Source organism: Mustela putorius, unplaced genomic scaffold, assembly GCF_011764305.1.
Source record: "Mustela putorius furo isolate JIRA1106 unplaced genomic scaffold, ASM1176430v1.1 tig00003845_pilon_pilon_pilon, whole genome shotgun sequence".
NCBI classification, from domain to species: Eukaryota; Metazoa; Chordata; class Mammalia; order Carnivora; family Mustelidae; genus Mustela; species Mustela putorius.
The window spans coordinates 93,380,917-93,399,235 of record NW_025421998.1 but is presented as its reverse complement, the minus strand read 5'-3'; the positions used below and the strand labels follow the sequence as shown (position 1 = coordinate 93,399,235).

Below are 18,319 nucleotides of genomic sequence, written 5' to 3'. Positions count from 1 at the left end.
TCTCTCTCTACCACTCCCCCTGCTTGTGTTCCCTCTCTCACTGTCTCTCTCTGTCAAATAAATAAATAAAATCTTAAAACAAAAAAACGAGAGAAATTTTGATGGGTCAGTGAACCACCAGTACAGATAAAGACAAGAAGTGACCACAGAGATAACATTATCAAAATGGAGTAGTTCTGTAGTCTGGGGAATAGTCACTGAAGAGGCAATATGTTCCCACTGCTGTGCAGTCTGAGTTTTATAAGCATAACCTTGACTTCTGTCTACTCTGAAATACTTGGTAACCAACTATATAATGAGTATACCTAGGTATGAATGCAGATCGTCCTATCAGTTTATCCCAGTTTTAATGCTAAAAAAGTATTAATTATAAATTTTAAGCCTTCTAGCAAAGTTGTTTTATTATCAGCTTTAACCATAGAAGATACATTTCCTGTTTTTCCTTTCCGTTCTTAATAAGACAGTAACACGCAACTGTAGTTAAATATACTAACACATCTTTAGTTTCCAAAGGCTTTGGCAAGATGTGGGTTTTCAGTTAAGGTGACAAATTTTTGCTGTCTCTTGAAACTATAATCAAGGAATTGTTTTAAGCCTGAACATATAAGAATGGAGACAACAAGACAGGAAGGAAACAAACAACATTTTGAAAGCCAGAAAGTTGACAGAGAATTGGTAATGGACTTAATCGGTAGGGAAATGAAAACCAGCCTTATTTATACCAGGGATTCCTCAGAAGTCTCAGGAATTGGCAGTGTCAGGTATCTTCAGAAGAGAGACAGCACGTAAGTGAGAAGGCAGTCTTCTCTGAATCCCGTCTCCCACTCTGTGTCCCTGGGTGACTGTCTCATGCCTTCCCTGACAGTAGACATTTACTCTCTGGAGAGAGGAATACCAGTTGTGTCTGGACTGGGAACAGGGACTTGGGTACTTTGCCCGCAGCAGGAGGATTGAGTGACTGATTTCTGAAGGATGAATGGAGAGTCCTCCAGCGCTCTCTTTTCAGTGATTCCCAGAAAGCTGGCAGTGAAACCTGATGCCCCTTCAGGCAGGAGATTGGGAGAGTCTTCTCTGAAGAACCTTAACAGCCAAGAGGACAAACCCAGAGGTAGTGACATCAGACATTGCACCTAGACCAGTACAGGAAAGTTCAAAAACAAGAAGCCCATCTGTACACTCAGACCTTCCAGGCAGTTCGTTGGACCTTCACTCAGTCTGAGTAAGACATTATCTCTGGATCATCAAACATCAGGTGTTAAAGTGTTGAATGCCAGTGACAGAGACCAAAACAAATGGGAGTTAAAAAGGCAATAAGGGGGGTGCCTGGGTGACTCAGTTGGTTAAGCATCTGCCTTCAGTTCAGGTCGTGATCCTGGGGTCCTGGGATTGAGCCCCACTTTGTGCTCTCTGCTCATTGGGGAGTCTGCTTCTCTCTTTCCTCTCTCTCCCTCTGACCCCCTTCTCATGCTCTCGCTCTCTCTCAGATAAATAAATAAAATCTTAAAAAAATAAAAAGGCAGGGTGCCTGGGTGGCTCAGTGGGTTAAACCTCTGCCTTCAGCTCAGGTCAGGATCTCAGGGTCCTGGGATCGAGCCCCACATCGGGCTCTCTGCTCAGCAGGAGCCTGCTTCTCCCCTTCCTGCCTCTCTGCCTGCTTGTGATCTCTCTGTCAAATAAATAAATAAAATCTTCAAATAAAAGGGCAACTGGGGATAAACACAATACAAGGAGCAGAGATGCCCCTCTCCCCCCAAAATCTGTTTCCTCAGATAAAAGAAGAATTTTTATTCAGAAAGCAAGAACAGATGGTTTATAAGGAACATTTGGATAATAACAACAACAGCAACAATGTTAAAATGTTAATATCCTAGTCCAGTGCAAATTATATGCTTTGCAGTTATTTAAACTTTTAAATGTCTGATCCCTCCTTCCCTGTCTTCCTGCATCATTTCACAAAGGACAGAGCAAGCTAAATGTAGCTAACCGATCAGTCCACAGACTATTTAAATAGCTGCCTAATAATAATAATAACAACAACAACAACAACAACAACTTCTCCTCAAAGCCCTCGTTTAAAATAGTCTGCCCCCTGAGTGTTTTGCAGATGCTGTTGATCTTTTGTGACTCCTTTCTGAAATGTATTTTGAAGTCAGAGGGTGTAGCAGAGTAAGGAGCATACTAACTCATTGTATGAGGTGCTGGGGTTGCAATCTGTCATCATATAAAACCTTCAGTAATTAGGAAGGTTGAATCATTGGGAGTTTCAAGTGTGTCACCTTTATTGGATTATGGGATATAAGCAGATGGGGGACATTTTTTCTTTGTGGTTCTGTCTTTATCAGTAAAGGATCATTTCTGATTCCTAGGTTTCCCTGTAGAGAGTGAAGCTGTTCTCAGGGTAGAGAGTGACAGTCCCACTCTAGGAATCAGGGTCAGTATAATATGTTTATCATCTTCTCACCTGACAGTCATTGATTCAGCCTAAGGGCCAAGGCATTTTAAGAATATTGTTACTAGGGACGCCTGGGTGGCTCAGTTGGTTAAGCAGCTGCCTTCGGCTCAGGTCATGATCCCAGCGTCCTGGGATTGAGTCCCACATCGGGATCCTTGCTCCGCAGGGAGCCTGCTTCACCCTCTGACTCTGCCTTCCACTCTGCCTGTGCTCACTCTCGCTCACTCTTTCTCTGACAAATAAACAAATAAAATCTTAAAAAAAAAAAAAAAAAGAATATTGCTACTAAAGAAATTTCAAGGGGCGCCTCGGTGGCTCAGTGGGTTAAGCCTCTGCCTTCGGCTCAGGTCATGATCTCAGGGTCCTGGGATCAAGCCCCTCTTCGGGCTCTCTGCTCAGCAGGGAGCCTGCTTCCCTTCTTCTCTCTGCATGCCTCTCTGCCTACTTGTGATCTCTGTTTATCAAATAAATAAATAGAATTTTTTAAAAAAAGAAAGAAATTTCAAGAATGGTCAATTTATCATGCCATTTCTTTGCCAGACTTTTAATTTTAGTATAATATTTATGCTATAATTTTTAATTTAGCCCTATCAGAAAATTTACTAAATTTTAAATCAAGACAAAGTTGTGGTCTGTTGTTATACACAAAAGTGTTATATTCTGAAGAAAGATAATAAAAACTAATTTGGGGACAAACCCTCACGATTTTTTTTTTTTTAAATAATGAAGAGTATGCCTTCCTTATTTAAAAATAAACCTAACTGTAAAAAAGACAGAAGGGTAGATTAAAGCTGGAAAGATGGTGAACATGTATTTATGATTGAAAACAATTCCAGTCAATCAAAGGATAATTATAGTGAACATGATTTTCTAATGAATAAGAATAATAACAGAAAAGAGGTTGCTGGTAATCAGAAAAATACAAACTAAGGGTGCCTGAGTGGCTCAGTAGTTAAGCATGTGCTTTCGGCTCAGGTCATGATCCCAGGGTCCTGGGATCAAGCCCCGCATCAGCCTCCCTGCTTAGTGGGGAGCCTGCTCCTCCCTCTCCCACTCCCTCTGCTTGTGTTCTCTTTCTCGCTGTATATCTATGAAATAAATAATTAAATCTTTTTTAAAAAGAAAGAAAAAATACAAACTAAAAGAAGTACTATTTTTTGCCCATTGGAATTGACAAAATACCTAAATTCTGACGAAATCCCGTGTCAGTAAACCGGGGAATTGCTGACTGGCACACACCTGATGCGGCCAGCCATGCTGGGGACACTTCAGAAGTCTCTGTTCAAATGCGAAATCCCTGAGCTACCCCCAGAAATTACCAGGTTTTGTTCTAAAAAAGATATAGTATATAGAAGGAGATGTGTCACAGGAAAATATGTAAAAGTGAACAATTAGAAACATAAATGTCCATCAGAGGACTTGGATAAATAAAATATTGCAGAAATGAATTACGTATGTATCAGTATCAGCTTTAAAATATAGGGTACCTGGGTGGCTCAGTCATTAAGCATCTGCCTTCAGCTCGGGTCATGGTGCCAGGGCTCTGGGATTGAGTCCCGAATTGGGTTCTCTGCCCAGTGGGGAGTCCGCTTCTCCCTCTCCCTCTGTGCTTGCTCTCTCTCTCTGTGTTGCGATCTCTCTCGCTCACTCTCTCTCGCTCTCTCTTAAATAAATAAATAAAATCTTTTTTAAAAATTTAAAAAATATATAGTGTCAAGTGAGAAAAGCAAGCTAAAGCATGAAACCACTTTTTAAAAACAAAACATAAGTGCACATGTATAATTTTTTTAGGAGCGCGCGCGTGTGTGTGTATGCATACAAAAGTATTAAAATAGGGGTTAGCAGATACATACTAGATTCGGTAGTAGTTGTCTACAAGAATGGCGGAAGGGGACAGCTATCAAGGAGAGAAGGGCTTTTTAAAAGCTTTACCTATCCCTTCCTGATTGTTTCTGTCTTTCAATTAAAAAAAGACTCCATGTTGTATTTTACTTTCATAAGGTTTTTTAAGTATAAACTTTGAAGAAAGGCCTATGTGTAAAAATTTTAACAGGATTAATTATGGTGAGAAATATGAGTGATTGCAACAGTGATGGCCTTTGGTACAGTTTTTCTTAATTTTAAAATAGAACTTATTTTAGGGATACATAGTCACTGTAGAACACTCAGAAAATATATCTTTACTGGTCAGTCAGTATGTTGTGACCCCACCTCTGCTACATACTAGTAAATTACTTTCTCCCTCTGGTTTTTTTATACCAACTGTGTCTTTGTTTATATATATATATATATATATATATATATATATATATATATATATATGTGGTAATTTAGCAAGTACTTAACTATGTGCCAGACATTATGTGTCTTTTATGTACACTATCTCCTGCAGCCCTCAGCCCTCATCCTCAACAGGATGTGAGGTACATCCTGTTAATATCCCCATTTACTTACGAAGCAGCTAAGGTTTAGAGAGTTCGAGTAACTTGCTCCCGACTCTTTGGCTCCAGGGTATACTCGTCTACACCTTACTGCTTCTCTATTTTAGTCAGTCCTTTCAACACCTCAAGTGGACCCTTAATGTAATACAGCAACCACACTTCTTTCTTTCTTCCTTTTTTTCTTTTTTTTTAGATTGTTTGTTCTTCCTCTCTCCTAGATGATGTCCTCCCTTCTCTTTCCTCAAACCTTCAACACCTCTCCGCCAAGAACAGTCAGCTGGTGACCTTGCTTGCCTTTTCATTGAGAAAAGCAGCCCCACGTACCACATCTACCCACCCACCTATATTTATGCTCGGTTTCTGGCTTATTGAAGTAAGAGTGAAAGCCATCCCTTGCATTTAGTGTGCTAGATCCCCATCCTCTTTCCCTTACTCACGAACATCTTTTGAGTAAATCTCCCCTATTCATCTTCAGCTTTTCCTTATCTACTGGATTTTCTCCTATTTGAAAAAATTTTTCTTGGCATGTGTGGTGGCTCAGTCAGAAGTGCGTACAACTCTTGATCTCAGGGTCGTGAGTTCAAGCCTCATGTTGGATGTAGAGATTACTTAAATAAATGAATAAATAAAAACTTTTAAAACATAAAATAAAAGCTTTCTTACATGGCACCTAGGTGGCTCAGTCATTAAGTGTCTGCCTTCAGCTCAGGTCACTATCCCAGGGTCCTAGGATCAAGCCCCACATTGGGCTCACTGCTCAGTGAGGAGCCTTCTTCTCCCTCTCCCACTCCTCCTGCTTGTATTCCCTCTCTCGCTCTCTCTCCTCTCTGTCAAATAAATAACTAAAATCTTAAAAAAAAAAATCTCTCTTAAAATGCACATTTGACTGTTGAATCTAGGCGGTTAGCGTAGGGTGATTATTATACTGTTCTTTTCCATCTTTGTTCTTAAAAAGTTCATAATAAAAAAGTTGTGGAGGCCCCTTCCTTGATTCCAGTTCCCACTCAAGCTATCACCTCATTCTTTTCTTGAAACAATAAAACTTTTCAGGAGAGTTGTTGATATTCACTCTACAATTTCTCTTCTCCCCTTTTATCTTGGACCCCACTGCAGTCAGGCTTTTACCCCAATACTCCAGCGAAAGACCTCTCAGTAGATCAGTGGTTAGATGCACAGTCCTCCGTCTGTTCGTGCTGCGGTTGATCACACCCTTCTCCAGTGAAACCCATCTTTCATCCTTCACTGCTCAGGATCCAGTCTGAATGGCATCTGGACCACCTGGGAGCTTTTAGAAATGCTGAGTTTCAGGTGCCACCCCAGATCTACTGAATTGGAGACTGTATTTTAACAAAAATCCCTAAATAGTTTGTATGCATGTTAAAATTTGAGAAGCACTGCTTTAAGATATATTCTCTTGGTTTTCTTTCTAGTTACTGCTCCTTTCCAGCTAGCCCTCCCTCAACTCTTCAACCTCTCTAAATACTGGAGCCCTCCAGGAATCTCCGTTCCTTGGTGATCTCATCCAGATACAGGGCTTGAAATACCATTTAATTACCGTTTGTATGCCAGTCTCCAGCCCCTTCATTTCCTCTGAACTCCAGACTGTCATATCCAACTGTCTCCTCCACATCTCTTGATTATCTAATGGATATCTCAAATTTAGTATGTCTCCTACTGAGGACCTGACCTTTGTCCTCAAGCCTGCCCTTCTGCAGTCCTTTCATCTCAGTAACTGGCAACTCTGTTCCGTCAGAGTTGCTGCTGATGTCTACACTTGATGGTTATCGTTGACTCCTCTCTTTTCCTCACACCATACAACCAATCTATTATAAACTCCTGTCCTGGGGCCCCTGGGTGGCTCAATTGGTTAAGCATCTGTCTTCGACTCAGGTCATGATCCTGGAGTCCCAGGATCAAGTCCCACATCGGGCTCCCTGCTTGGCAGGGACTCTGCTTCTCCTGCTGATCCTCTCTTCTCAAGCTCTCTCTCTCTCTCAAATAAAAAAATAAAATTTTTTTAAAAAAATAAAATAAACTCCTGTCCACACTGTTTCTCCCCCCCACCAAGATTTTTTTTATTTACTTGACAGCACCAGTGAGCAGGGGGAGCAACAGGCAGGGGTAGGAGGAGAAGCAAGCTCCCTGCTAAGAGGCGAGCCTGACATGGTGCTCTATCATGACCTGAGCCGAAGGCAGACACTTAACCAACTGAGCCACCCAGGCACCCCTCACTCCGTTCTGTAAAGTGTATCTGGAATCTTACAAGTTCTCATCACCCTTTCTGCTATTCACTCTGATGGAAGCCACCATTATCTCTTTCCTGGATTAGAGCTCTGCTTCCTCCCTTACGTGCCTTCAGTTGATTCTCAACACAGCACCTAGAATGGTCTTTTTGGGACTTAGCTCCTCTCCCCTTCCAGTGTCTCCCATTTCACTCAGAAAGAAAGTCAAAGTCCTTATAATAGTACTTCCTCAAAGTAACCACCACCACAACCCCCCCGCTATTGTATTACCTCTCTCAATTCATTTTCTTCTCTTTGCCCTCTTGCCATTACTAGAACATGGGCCCTGCTTTAGGACCTTGCCCTTGCTAGTTCCTTTGCCTGCTGTACTCTTGTCCTGTATCAGCATGACTCTTTCCCTCCTCTCCTTCCAGTCTTTAATCAAAAGTCCTTTGAAAAGAAGCCCTCCCTGCCCTAGAATTACAACCCCCTGCAACTCAGCATTTCCCTACTTACAGGATGCTGTATATTCTACTAATACATCTTTTTTCTTTTCTGTCTCTGTACTAAAACGTAAGCACCTTGGGGTGGGAATTTTCTGCTTTAGTTCCAAGATTAGAACAGCTGTTGCTTAGCACACAGGGGGCTTTCACTAAACATGTGTTAAAAGAAAGAGCTCCTTCAAGCTCATTATTACCTCTATTTCTTCGGTTAGGAATTTGAAGCTAATAAGGATTTTGTAACGTACCCATGGTCCTATGGCTAGTAAGAGATGTAGTTAGAATTTGAACCCAAGTCTTGTGTGCTCAAAACCCATGCCCTTTCCCCTACAACTCTCTGGTTTTATGTCATTTAAATCTTCTTGGCTGTGGTTTTCCCATCAACATAAGTAGAATTATTGCCTTTTTGCTTGCCTCACAAAGAAACATGAAGGTTATGAAACTTAATGATGCAAAAATATCCTGAAATCTTTAAAATGCTATATGTGTACGTGAGGGTGGTAGAAATTGTTTTCTTTTAGAACTTTGATAGTTTTTGCTTTTGGTTTTAGGTCTTAAATCCACTTCAGATTGGTTTTTGGGTTTAGTATGAGGTAACAGTTAAAGACTGTTTTCCCCACATGGATATCCCAGCAGTATTTATTGAAATGACTGTCCTTTCCTCCATTGAGCTACCCTGCTCTTATAAATAAATACACACACACACACACACACATATTGTGCTTCTGATTTTGGACTTGTGTATGTTTGAGATGAATTTTTCAAAGAGTAATGTGGGGTTTTTTTAAGGATTTATTTATTTGAGCAAGCAAGTGAGAACAACGGAGAGAGAGAGAGAGCATGAGAAGGGGGAGAGGCAGAAGGAGAGGGAGAAGCAGACTCCCCACTGAGCAGGGACCACCATGTGGGGCTCAATCAAGGACCCCAGCTGGGATCATGACCCGGGCCAAAAAGGCCAGTGCCTAACTGACTGAGCCACCCAGGCACCCAACATGGTTTTTTGTATTGCATGTTTATAATGGATTCTTTTATGTTTTTTTAGACCAGTGTTTTACTTTAGAAGGTCTGATTTTCCAAAGGGAGATTATACCCTCTCTAATGTAGGTCCCAGTTAGGAAACAAAAAACATAGAAACATCATGTTCATGAGTTAGGAAAGTCAATACCGTTAAGATCCTTCCCGAATTGATCTGTTGACTCGTTGTAATTCCAGTCAAAATCTAAGCAGGCTTTTTTGTAGGAATTGACCAGTTGATCATAAAATGTATAAGGAAATGCAATGGCTAGAATAGTCTAAACAATTTTGAAAAAGTTGAAGGACATTTCGTGTTAGATTTCAAGTTTGTATAAAGCCACTGTAATCAAGACCATGTGATACTGGCATAAGAATAAACGTATAAATCAAAAAATAGAATAGAAAGCCTAGAAATATATCCATAGGTCTATGGTCAGTTGTTTTGGGGGGAAAAGAGGAGTTAGTTGATTTTTTTTTTTTAACAAGGCACTAAGGCACAATTCATGTGGAAAAGACAATCCTTTCAACAAATATTACTGGAACAACTGGACATCCATATAGAATAAATGAATAAATCACTTCCCCTTACTGGACATAAGACATTAATATTTACTTGAGATGGATCAAAGACTAAAAGCTGAAAATGTGAAACTTCTAAAAGAATCATAAGAGAAAATCTTTGTAGCCTAAAGAAAGGCAAAGATTTCTTAAGACACAAAAAGTAAGGATCATACGAGAAAAAATTAATAAATGGTATTTAATCAAAATTTGAAACTTGCCTTTTGAAAGACAGTGTTGAAAAATGAAAAGATGAGCTACAGATTTGAAGAAAATGTTTGCAAGATACATTATCTAATTAAAAGACTTGTATCTGAACCATATAAGAACTCTTACAACTCAGTAATAAGAAAAACTGCCTAACAAGAAAATGGACAGAAGATTGGGGTTCTTTATTAAAAAGGCATAAGAATGGCAAATGAGCACATGTAAAGATGTTCACTATGATTAGACATTAGGGAAGGGCAAATTAACACTCTAAGACACTGCTACACACCCACTAGAATGCTTATAATCAAAAGCAGCTATACCCAGTATTGGCAAGGATACAGAGCAACCAGAACTCTTACACATTCTTGGTAAGGATCTGAAATGGGTGGGAAAGCCACTTGGCAGTTTCTTTTAAAGTTAAAATTGCCACATGAGCCATTCTAATCTTACTTATTTACCCAAAAGTGAAAACATAAGTCAACAACATAGACTTGTACTTGAATGTTTGTAGTATCTTACTCAAAATTGACAAAAAATGAGGAACAACCCAAATGTCCAACAGGTCCGTGGTTAAGTTGTGGGATATCCATACCCTGTAATGCCACGTGCGGCCAGTGTGCGGATCTTCGAATCCTTATGCTGATCCGAAGAAGCCATGGATTTTGTTTATATGAAATTCTAGAAAAGACAAAACTAATCTCTAGTAACAGAAATCACTATTAGTGGTTTGCCTGAACTGAGGAGTGTTTCATTGCAGAAGTTCATGAAAGTTTGGGGGGTGATGGATATTCTTCATGTTGATTGTGGCTGGTCATTATACAAGTGCATACAGTCGTCAAAACTCAAACTCTGCATAAAATTGGATGCATTTTGTGTTGTATACAAGTTGTACCTCAAACCTGGTTTTTCTTTTTTTAAGTAATAGAAACTGAAAACTCTAAAAACAGAATTTAGGCCACTTTGGATCACAGCTAGAAAAATGTGTGAACTTCACTTTTTAGGGACTTTAACTGTTCTAAATGATTATTGACTACAGAGGAGTAGCAGAACATCATTCCCTGCAATCTTGCTTACTTTCCACGTTGTGATTATGAGGGGAGTTAGAGGGCATCAAAGTAGGAGGGAGACTGTGATTGAAACAGCTTGGATCAGATATCATCTTGTCTCCACCATCATGCATCCCAGTCCAGTCGGCTGCTGAGTTCTCTGTAACTGGCTGAGGAGAGAGCGAGCTTGCTATGTGAAGTCTGATGCACTTTTTGAAACCGTGTAGTATTAGTGAAAGAGGACTGAAATGCTAATGTTTTGTGGACCAGTTCTTTGGTTGAAAATAACAGTAAACATAAGTGAGAGACACTTGGCTGTTGTAAATATACTGATAAAGCGGGCAAATACTATGGCACATGTAGCCATAGTATTTGCATTATAGCAAGGTTTTTGAGTGTTATTTCTCATGATACTGTTGCGCATATGATCAAGAGGTGCAACATGCGTGGAGAATTCAACTAGATTCAGAACTGTGTAATGATCATACCTGAAACTACTAAGCTAGAAGGAGATTTTCGTTTCATTTCTTTCTTGACTGTGACTAGCACATTTACAGAGAACTTAGTTGAGGACTTCATTAACACACTGGTCTTATAAAACTTATTTTTTAGTGAGAACTGAAATTTTAATAAGCTGGAATTATAGGCCACGTCTACAGAATACGACATCCAATTCCAAAAAAGAGAGAGATACATACCAATCTAGGATGGGGAAACTGTTTTGTAGGAGCAGGGCGGGAACAATAGCTCTCTAGGGTTGTAACTGAATGTAATTTTAATAGGAGTCAGTACAGTGACTCTGGCTGCCATAGTAATCACAATAATGGCTGATAAAATGTTTTTAACCCACCTTAAGGAAGGTGAAGGTGAATCTGATTTTTATTTTGTTTTTAGATTCTACATATGAGTGTGATCCCGTGGTATTTGTATTTCTCTGACTTATTTGATGATGCGTAATGCTCTCAGGGTCCATACATGTTATTGCCAATAGTAGGATATCCTTTTTTGTGGCCGCCTAATATTTGTGTGTGTGAGTGTCATTTTCTTTATTCATTCGTGGGCACTATTGTTCTGAGTAATACTGCAGTAAACATGAGGATGCAGATGTCTCTTTAAGATCCTGATTTAAGTTCTTTTGGATATATATCCAAAAGTGGGATTGCTGGATCATATGATAATCCTGTTTTTAAGTTTTTGGGGGAACTTACACAGTGTTTTCCATAGTGGCTGCACCACTTGTGTTCCCTTCATCAGTGCACAGGAATTCCTGTTTTTCTACATCCTTGCCACTGCTTGCTATTTCTTGTCTTTTTGGTAATAGCCATGCTAACAGGTGTGGGGCGATATCTCGTTGTGGTTTCGGTTTGCATTACTCCGATACATAGAGATGCTGGACACCTTTTGGCCATCCGCATGTGTTCTTTGGGGAAATGTCTGTGTTTTAATCAGATTGTTTGGGTGTTTTACTCGTGAGTTGTACGTGTTCTTTGTGTTTTGGGGATATGTCCTTATTAGATATGGTTTGCAAATATTTTCTCCATTTGATAGGTTGCCTTTTCATTTTGTTGGTAGTTTGTGTCCTTGGCTGTGCAAAAGCTTTTTAAGTTCTGTGTAGTCCCACTTATTTTTGCTTTTGTTGCCATTGCTTTTGGTATCAAATCCAAAAAAATGACTACCAAAACTCTTGTCAAAGAGCTTGCTAGCTGTGTTATTTTCCTAGGAGTTTCATGGTTTCAGGTTTTACATTCAAGGAGAAAATGAAGATGAGAGTCACTCTAGTTTATGTTCATCAGATCAAATGTTAGAGTATTGTATTTACTCTTGGGGCATTTTATTAAGCTATAAAAAGAATGTTAGAAAACTGATTCTTGGATAATAACTTAAAAGAAGTAGAAAGAACAAATTTTAGTAGACGATTGCCCAGCTTTCAGATTATATGATTCTGTATGTGGATACTTCTTTTTTTAAGGAAAGAAACTCCTAAGAAAAGCCTTTCGAGGGCGCCTGGGTGGCTCAGTGGGTTAAGCCGCTGCCTTCGGCTCAGGTCATGATCTCAGGGTCCTGGGATCGAGTCCCACATCGGGCTCTTTGCTCAGCAGGGAGCCTGCTTCTCTCTCTCTCTCTCTCTCTCTCTCTCTGCCTGCCTCTCTGTCTACTTGTGATTTCTCTCTGTCAAATAAATAAATAAATAAATATCTTTTAAAAAATAAAAAGAAAAGCCTTTCAAAAGTATATGATATTCATTTGGTTTATAGAATGCTTTTTCTTTCCTGCTGCTTTTATAAACCTGTAAGTTTCTCTTTAACATCTTTTAACATCTTAGAAAAGTTAAGAAGGGCCTCCAGTTTAATTCCCCTAAATAATAGATACACTTCTGTGTCATCTGTAGTAAAGTTAATTTCTTCTTGTTCTCTTCCCTACCCTCAGCCAGTTATTTTTCCTTTGTTAGCTTTCATTATAACTGATTGGTGCTTAGAAAATGATGTTTTAGGGGCGCCTGGGTGGCTTAGTGGGTTAAAGCCTCTGCCTTTGGCTCAGGTTAAGATCTCAGGGTCCTGTGATCGAGCCCCATATCGGGCTCTCTGCTCAGCAGGGAGCCTGCTTCCCCCTCTCTCTATGCCTGCCTCTCTGCCTACTTGTGATCTCTGTCAAATAAATATAATCTTTTAAAAAAGAAAATGATGTTTTAGTGTCAGCCTTTATAGAATTATATAGGGTAGTAATTACGCTGGAACATTATATTATGTACAGATATGGGGTATGATACTCATTCCATTTTCCCATCTAGGGAATTTAAGTACCTTTTCTTTCGAACCATCCATTATATAGATCTGGATTTCTGCTTTTTCACTGCCTTTCTTGCAGAGGTGTTACAAAAAGAGAATTAAGTGAAATAAAAGAAAAGTAGTTTTTAAACAATAAAGGATTACACAAGAATAAGGTGGCGCTGTTTCAAGTTACAGCTATATACAACTTTAGTCTTAATAGATTTATGCTGTCCAGCTTCTACTAAGGTTATATCACTAGCTCAGTAATCATATCTTGCTAATTATCTAGTATTTTCGTGGTCAGAAAATTTTTCTCCTCAACCTTCTAGTTAATTGCTACCTACCTTACTCTTGCTATATTTCTTTGTATCAGATTTGCTGAAAAGATTGACACCATCAAGAACACCTTTATCTTCCCTTATAACTTCATCATGCCTCCACATATTCATATCTACCACCCATTTGTTGCTGTTTTTAATTTCATAGGAGACAGAATCTCTATTCAAAGACCAACACCTGTTCCATGCACTAAAGACCAGATCTCTGACCAAAGCACTGAGCTCCACCACTGAATACCGTGACCACTTGTTCCCCTTTCTTTCTAATGGAGGTCGGGACAAGGTCTCCCCATCTTGAAAAAACTTGTGATTGAGGCCTCTGTTTCTCCGTCTGTACCATTCTGTGTCACTGCAGAACTTTTTAAGCAAATGAAATCTATAACTGATACCATATTTTCTTCCAGCTTCAGAGAGACCATGTGATGTAGTGTGGGACAAGACTGGGCTTAAGAAATCATGACAACAGTGGTAAATGCTGTGAAGGACATAAACAGTGATGTAGGAGAGTAATTGGAGGAGAAGGAGTTCCTTTCTATCAATAGTCATTTAAAATAAAAATTTTATCTGAGAAGAAAGTTTTAAAACCTTGATCTTTGGGAAAATGGGAACTTTACATGAAGATGAGAAAGCATAAATAAAGCTTAATTATTATGATTCTTCAATTTTTAAGTGTTCATTACATAATTTTGGTTATATACCATTTGAACTTTAAAGTGTCATTTTAACGCAAAATTTATTTCTTAATGGTCATTGTCAAATTTTAGATGTCTCATATATCTGTCCTTTCCAGAATTAAATGAAGTAAAATTACTTTGACTAGGATATTATATGCATTTCATTTTAGTTGATTCAACAGACATGTTGAATACTTACCACATGCCAGGCACTGTGCTAGGTGGAGATTAAACAAAAAACTAGGCACAGCTCTAACCCTCAGTGAACTCAACTAAAGCAGTTTTTACGGATAACAGATAATTTAAACTTATCATTGACTTTAAGATAGATCACTCTGGACATTATGTAATGTAGCAGGTTTGCGCCTCACTATTTCTGTTTGCTTGTTTTGAAAATTTATGTTACTCTGCATTATTTAATTTTCTCTTATTCTACTCTATTTTTAAACTAATTAACAACAGTTATTTACTGTGGCCATTAGTAACTAATTGTAAGACTAACTGAATGATTACCATGTGTGGTAAAGGTCCTCCATATTTTTAAGAAGTTATTTTAAGAATGTATAATTACTACCTTTAAAATTATCAATCAGATTTTCATATTCTAGTGGAGTCTATGTTCTGAAAAAAAAAATGAACCATAGAGGAGAAAAATACATGAATCAAGCTGATTAAAAATTATGATATAACTCAACAGTGAAAGATCACTTTCAGTTGAGTTAGTCATGGCAAAGCTTCGTTCAGGAGTTAGAATGTGTGTTCAGTCTTAAAGGATAGATATGAATAGGTGGGAAATAGAATGAAAGCTGATTTGGGGTTGGGTTTGGGAGGGGAGCATTGATCGCAGAGGTGGGATTAAATGCCAAGGTATATTTAAAGAACATGGCTAAATAGGCTTGACTGGAGTGAAAGGTTTGTATTGGTAAATAGTAAAAGATAAAGCAAAGTCTTTTAATATTAAGAGCACAAGATTTGGGCTGTACCATAATAGTAATATGTTCCTATAATCCTAAATTCATTTATAGTTTAAGATTTCTTATGTAAAGGGGTTATCACAATGTACAGTTTGCAATTGTGTCATGATTTTGATTAAGTCTTTATTTACACCCCTAAATATGTTCTATAGATTTTGAGGCCAGAGTCTTTACCCCTACTCAGGTTAAAATGATGTTTTGTTTTTCAGTTACTTACACGCCAAGTCAATCATCCACAGAGACCTCAAGAGTAATAGTATCCTTCCTGAAATTTGTCTGCGAAGTTTGAAAACATCCTGACTTTTTCTTCTGCATTTTGTCTTCACATTATGTAAAAACAGTTTTCATGCTAAGTTCAATATAATGTAAAGGGAATTAATGAGCGGGTTTGCATGACAGCATAGTAAAGCAGGGTACTACAACATGCTTTTGGTTTCTGAACATGGGAGCATTACCAAAAATTCTGTCAAGTCTTTCTAATAGTCGGACTCTTAGGATTGTGTGCTTACATTCCGTCAGCACCAACTCGTTTCTTTCAGTGCTCTGATGCTGTTCTGCGGTAGTTGAGATGTACCTGAAGGTTCTTACCTACAATGAGGTGAGAAAACCATAATGTTTCTTCTTCTTCCATAAACCCAGATCAAGACCCTGTCTGCCAGCTGACTTCATTCCAGTGAAGAACCTTTGTAGCTTTCCCAGCAGTGCCAAAAGTGTATCTGGGTCTATGCTACTAAAATCTAGTGGGAAAGTTTCAGGGTTTCCCATATATGTAGGTAGGAAAGCATCTCACCTCATCCTACCACATTTCTAGCCCTAAAAATCTTAAAAGCAGGTCACATAGGCCAAATAGAACCGTATTTTTAAAAACGTATTCATTAACTTCAGAAGGAAATATGAAGTACTGTACTTTTTAAAGGAGTATCAGTTTTACCAAAAAAAAAGAGAAAATCATATTACAGCATTCTAGAAATTAGATCACTTACCTAAAATTTTTATAATGCTTGCTTTGCTAGGAAAATGAGATCTATTGTTTTCCTTTACTTACTACCCCTCAGATATTTTTCTTCATGAAGACCTCACAGTAAAAATAGGTGATTTTGGTCTAGCCACAGTGAAATCTCGATGGAGTGGGTCCCATCAGTTTGAACAGTTGTCTGGATCCATTTTGTGGATGGTAAGAATTGAGGCTATTTCTCCAATAATTAAATTTTTGGACCCTGAGATGCTGCTGAGTTACTAGAAGATCTTTGAAGGTTTCAACTGTAGTATTTTCATAATTCCCAGTATTCACAAAAATCAATGTTGATCTTACTTTTTATGTAAATATATTTTAATTTTTTCTTTATCTTTAAAAATATTATGAAACCAATTTCATTATATTTCAAACAAGAAAATATGTATTTTATAAACACTGTTTAAATTTTATCCAGAATTGTCTCCTTAAAATATTTTATGTTCAAAATGTTCTATGTACTGTTTCCAAAATAAAAAAAGAGTGTGCAATTTCAGCAAGTATGATCTGCAGCAATTATTAAGGTTTTTACTAAGAGAACTACTTTTTTTAAGAGAGAGGTGGTTTCACAATCTTATTTAAGCCTCAATTGGAAAGTTACTTCCTTTAGACTAGAAAGAACCTATAATTATGGGGCAGCTGGGAGAGGAAAGACCCCCCCCCCCAAAAAAAAATTAGCACTGTCAGCCATGTACTGCCCTGCATAGCTCTTTCTTTTTCTTTATTCCTATTTCTGCTGTGTGGAAAAGAAGGGAATGAAGATGTCTGTGCAATTACTTTCAGCAGGCTGTGAAAAGGGCAGGTATAGGAATCACCCTCTAAGACAGCAATTCTCAAAAGGGGCCCTAAGACCCTTTTGGAGGTCCCCAAGGTGATCTCTGTGTGACCAGATGTTTCTTCATATTCTTCAACTAGAATGACGTATCACAACAGATGGAATGCAGAAGCAAATACATGACCATAATTGGCTGCTGTTAAACCAGTCAAAGAGAATTGCAGTAGTATTGGTCTCTCTGAACTTTTTTTAGTTTTGAAAACATACTTTTCATTAAAAATGGTGATGTGTGTTAACATCTAATGGCTGTTGTTTTATTATTTATGAAATTACTAAATATTTTAACAGTTTCCCACTTAAGTTTAAATATGTTAAATACCCATAGATATCATCCACATAAAAGTTCCTTAGGGTCCTCAGTAATTTTCAAGACTAAAAGAGTTCTGAGACCAAAAAGTTTGAGAATTGCTGCGCTTAGTTAAATATAGAATGTCCCCCAAAGTTGAAACTTTAAATGATTGAATCTGGAAACAGGGAAGCTGCAAGGGCTCTTGAAGCCACGTTTGCATAAATTCCCTGAATCTGTAGCAGTCTCCAAGAGGGGAATTGCAAGGTAGACATCTGAATTAGTCAAGTAAGCATCGGGTTAAATTCAGCTATGATTTCTTGTAATAATAAATGGAGTGTAATGCCCAGTGCTTCTCACATTATGTGCCCTCCTTAATGCCCATCACCCAGCTTGATCAATCATGGAACAGTATATCAAAAACCAACGATGTTCTATACCTTGGCTAATTGAATTTAAATTAAAAAAAAAAAACTTAACTGGAGTGAAGGCAAGTAACAAGGTGGAAGAGGTACATTGGACTTAGAGTTAGGAGATCTGTACTCTAGTGCTCTGTTTGACTCTCAATCTGTGCATTTCTTAACCTCCTCCACGTCTCTCCATCTTTAATGTTGGTTGGACTAGTGGATTTTTAATGCCTTTTTTGTTTCTAAGATTCAGTAATTAGAACTAGCTAGATTTGTTTCTTTAATAAATTTTAATTGTTTTAGTAAACCATTTTATAAACAAGAGGCTAATTAATCATTGTAGTCTGGATCTCATGCACCTTTAAGGCACACATCTTGTTACAAGATAGCAGTGTATCACAGGAAGGGCCAGACTGGCAAAGTTTAAATACTGAAATTATAAAATCTAAAATTAAGAAGAAACAATTGATACATGTTTTAAAGTGTGTTTATTTTAACTAGTGTGGGAGAGAGGTTCAGTTAAGTCTCCAGATTTGTCCTTTTTCAAAAACCTTAGTTTATATAGTTAGCAGATTATTATAA

The 18,319-nt window shown here is 38.2% G+C and overlaps 1 protein-coding gene across 6 annotated transcripts in view; it reads left to right on the top strand.

The window, feature by feature from the left end:
- BRAF (B-Raf proto-oncogene, serine/threonine kinase) overlaps positions 1-18,319 on the top strand; it is a 177,808-nt gene that overhangs the window by 139,544 nt on the left and 19,945 nt on the right. For all 6 annotated transcript variants that reach the window (XM_013049714.2, XM_045063071.1, XM_013049713.2 and 3 more), the window contains 2 exons: positions 15,407-15,453; positions 16,253-16,371. In XM_013049714.2, the coding sequence (XP_012905168.2) occupies positions 15,407-15,453; positions 16,253-16,371 (166 nt within the window). The remainder of the gene's footprint in view (positions 1-15,406; positions 15,454-16,252; positions 16,372-18,319) is intronic.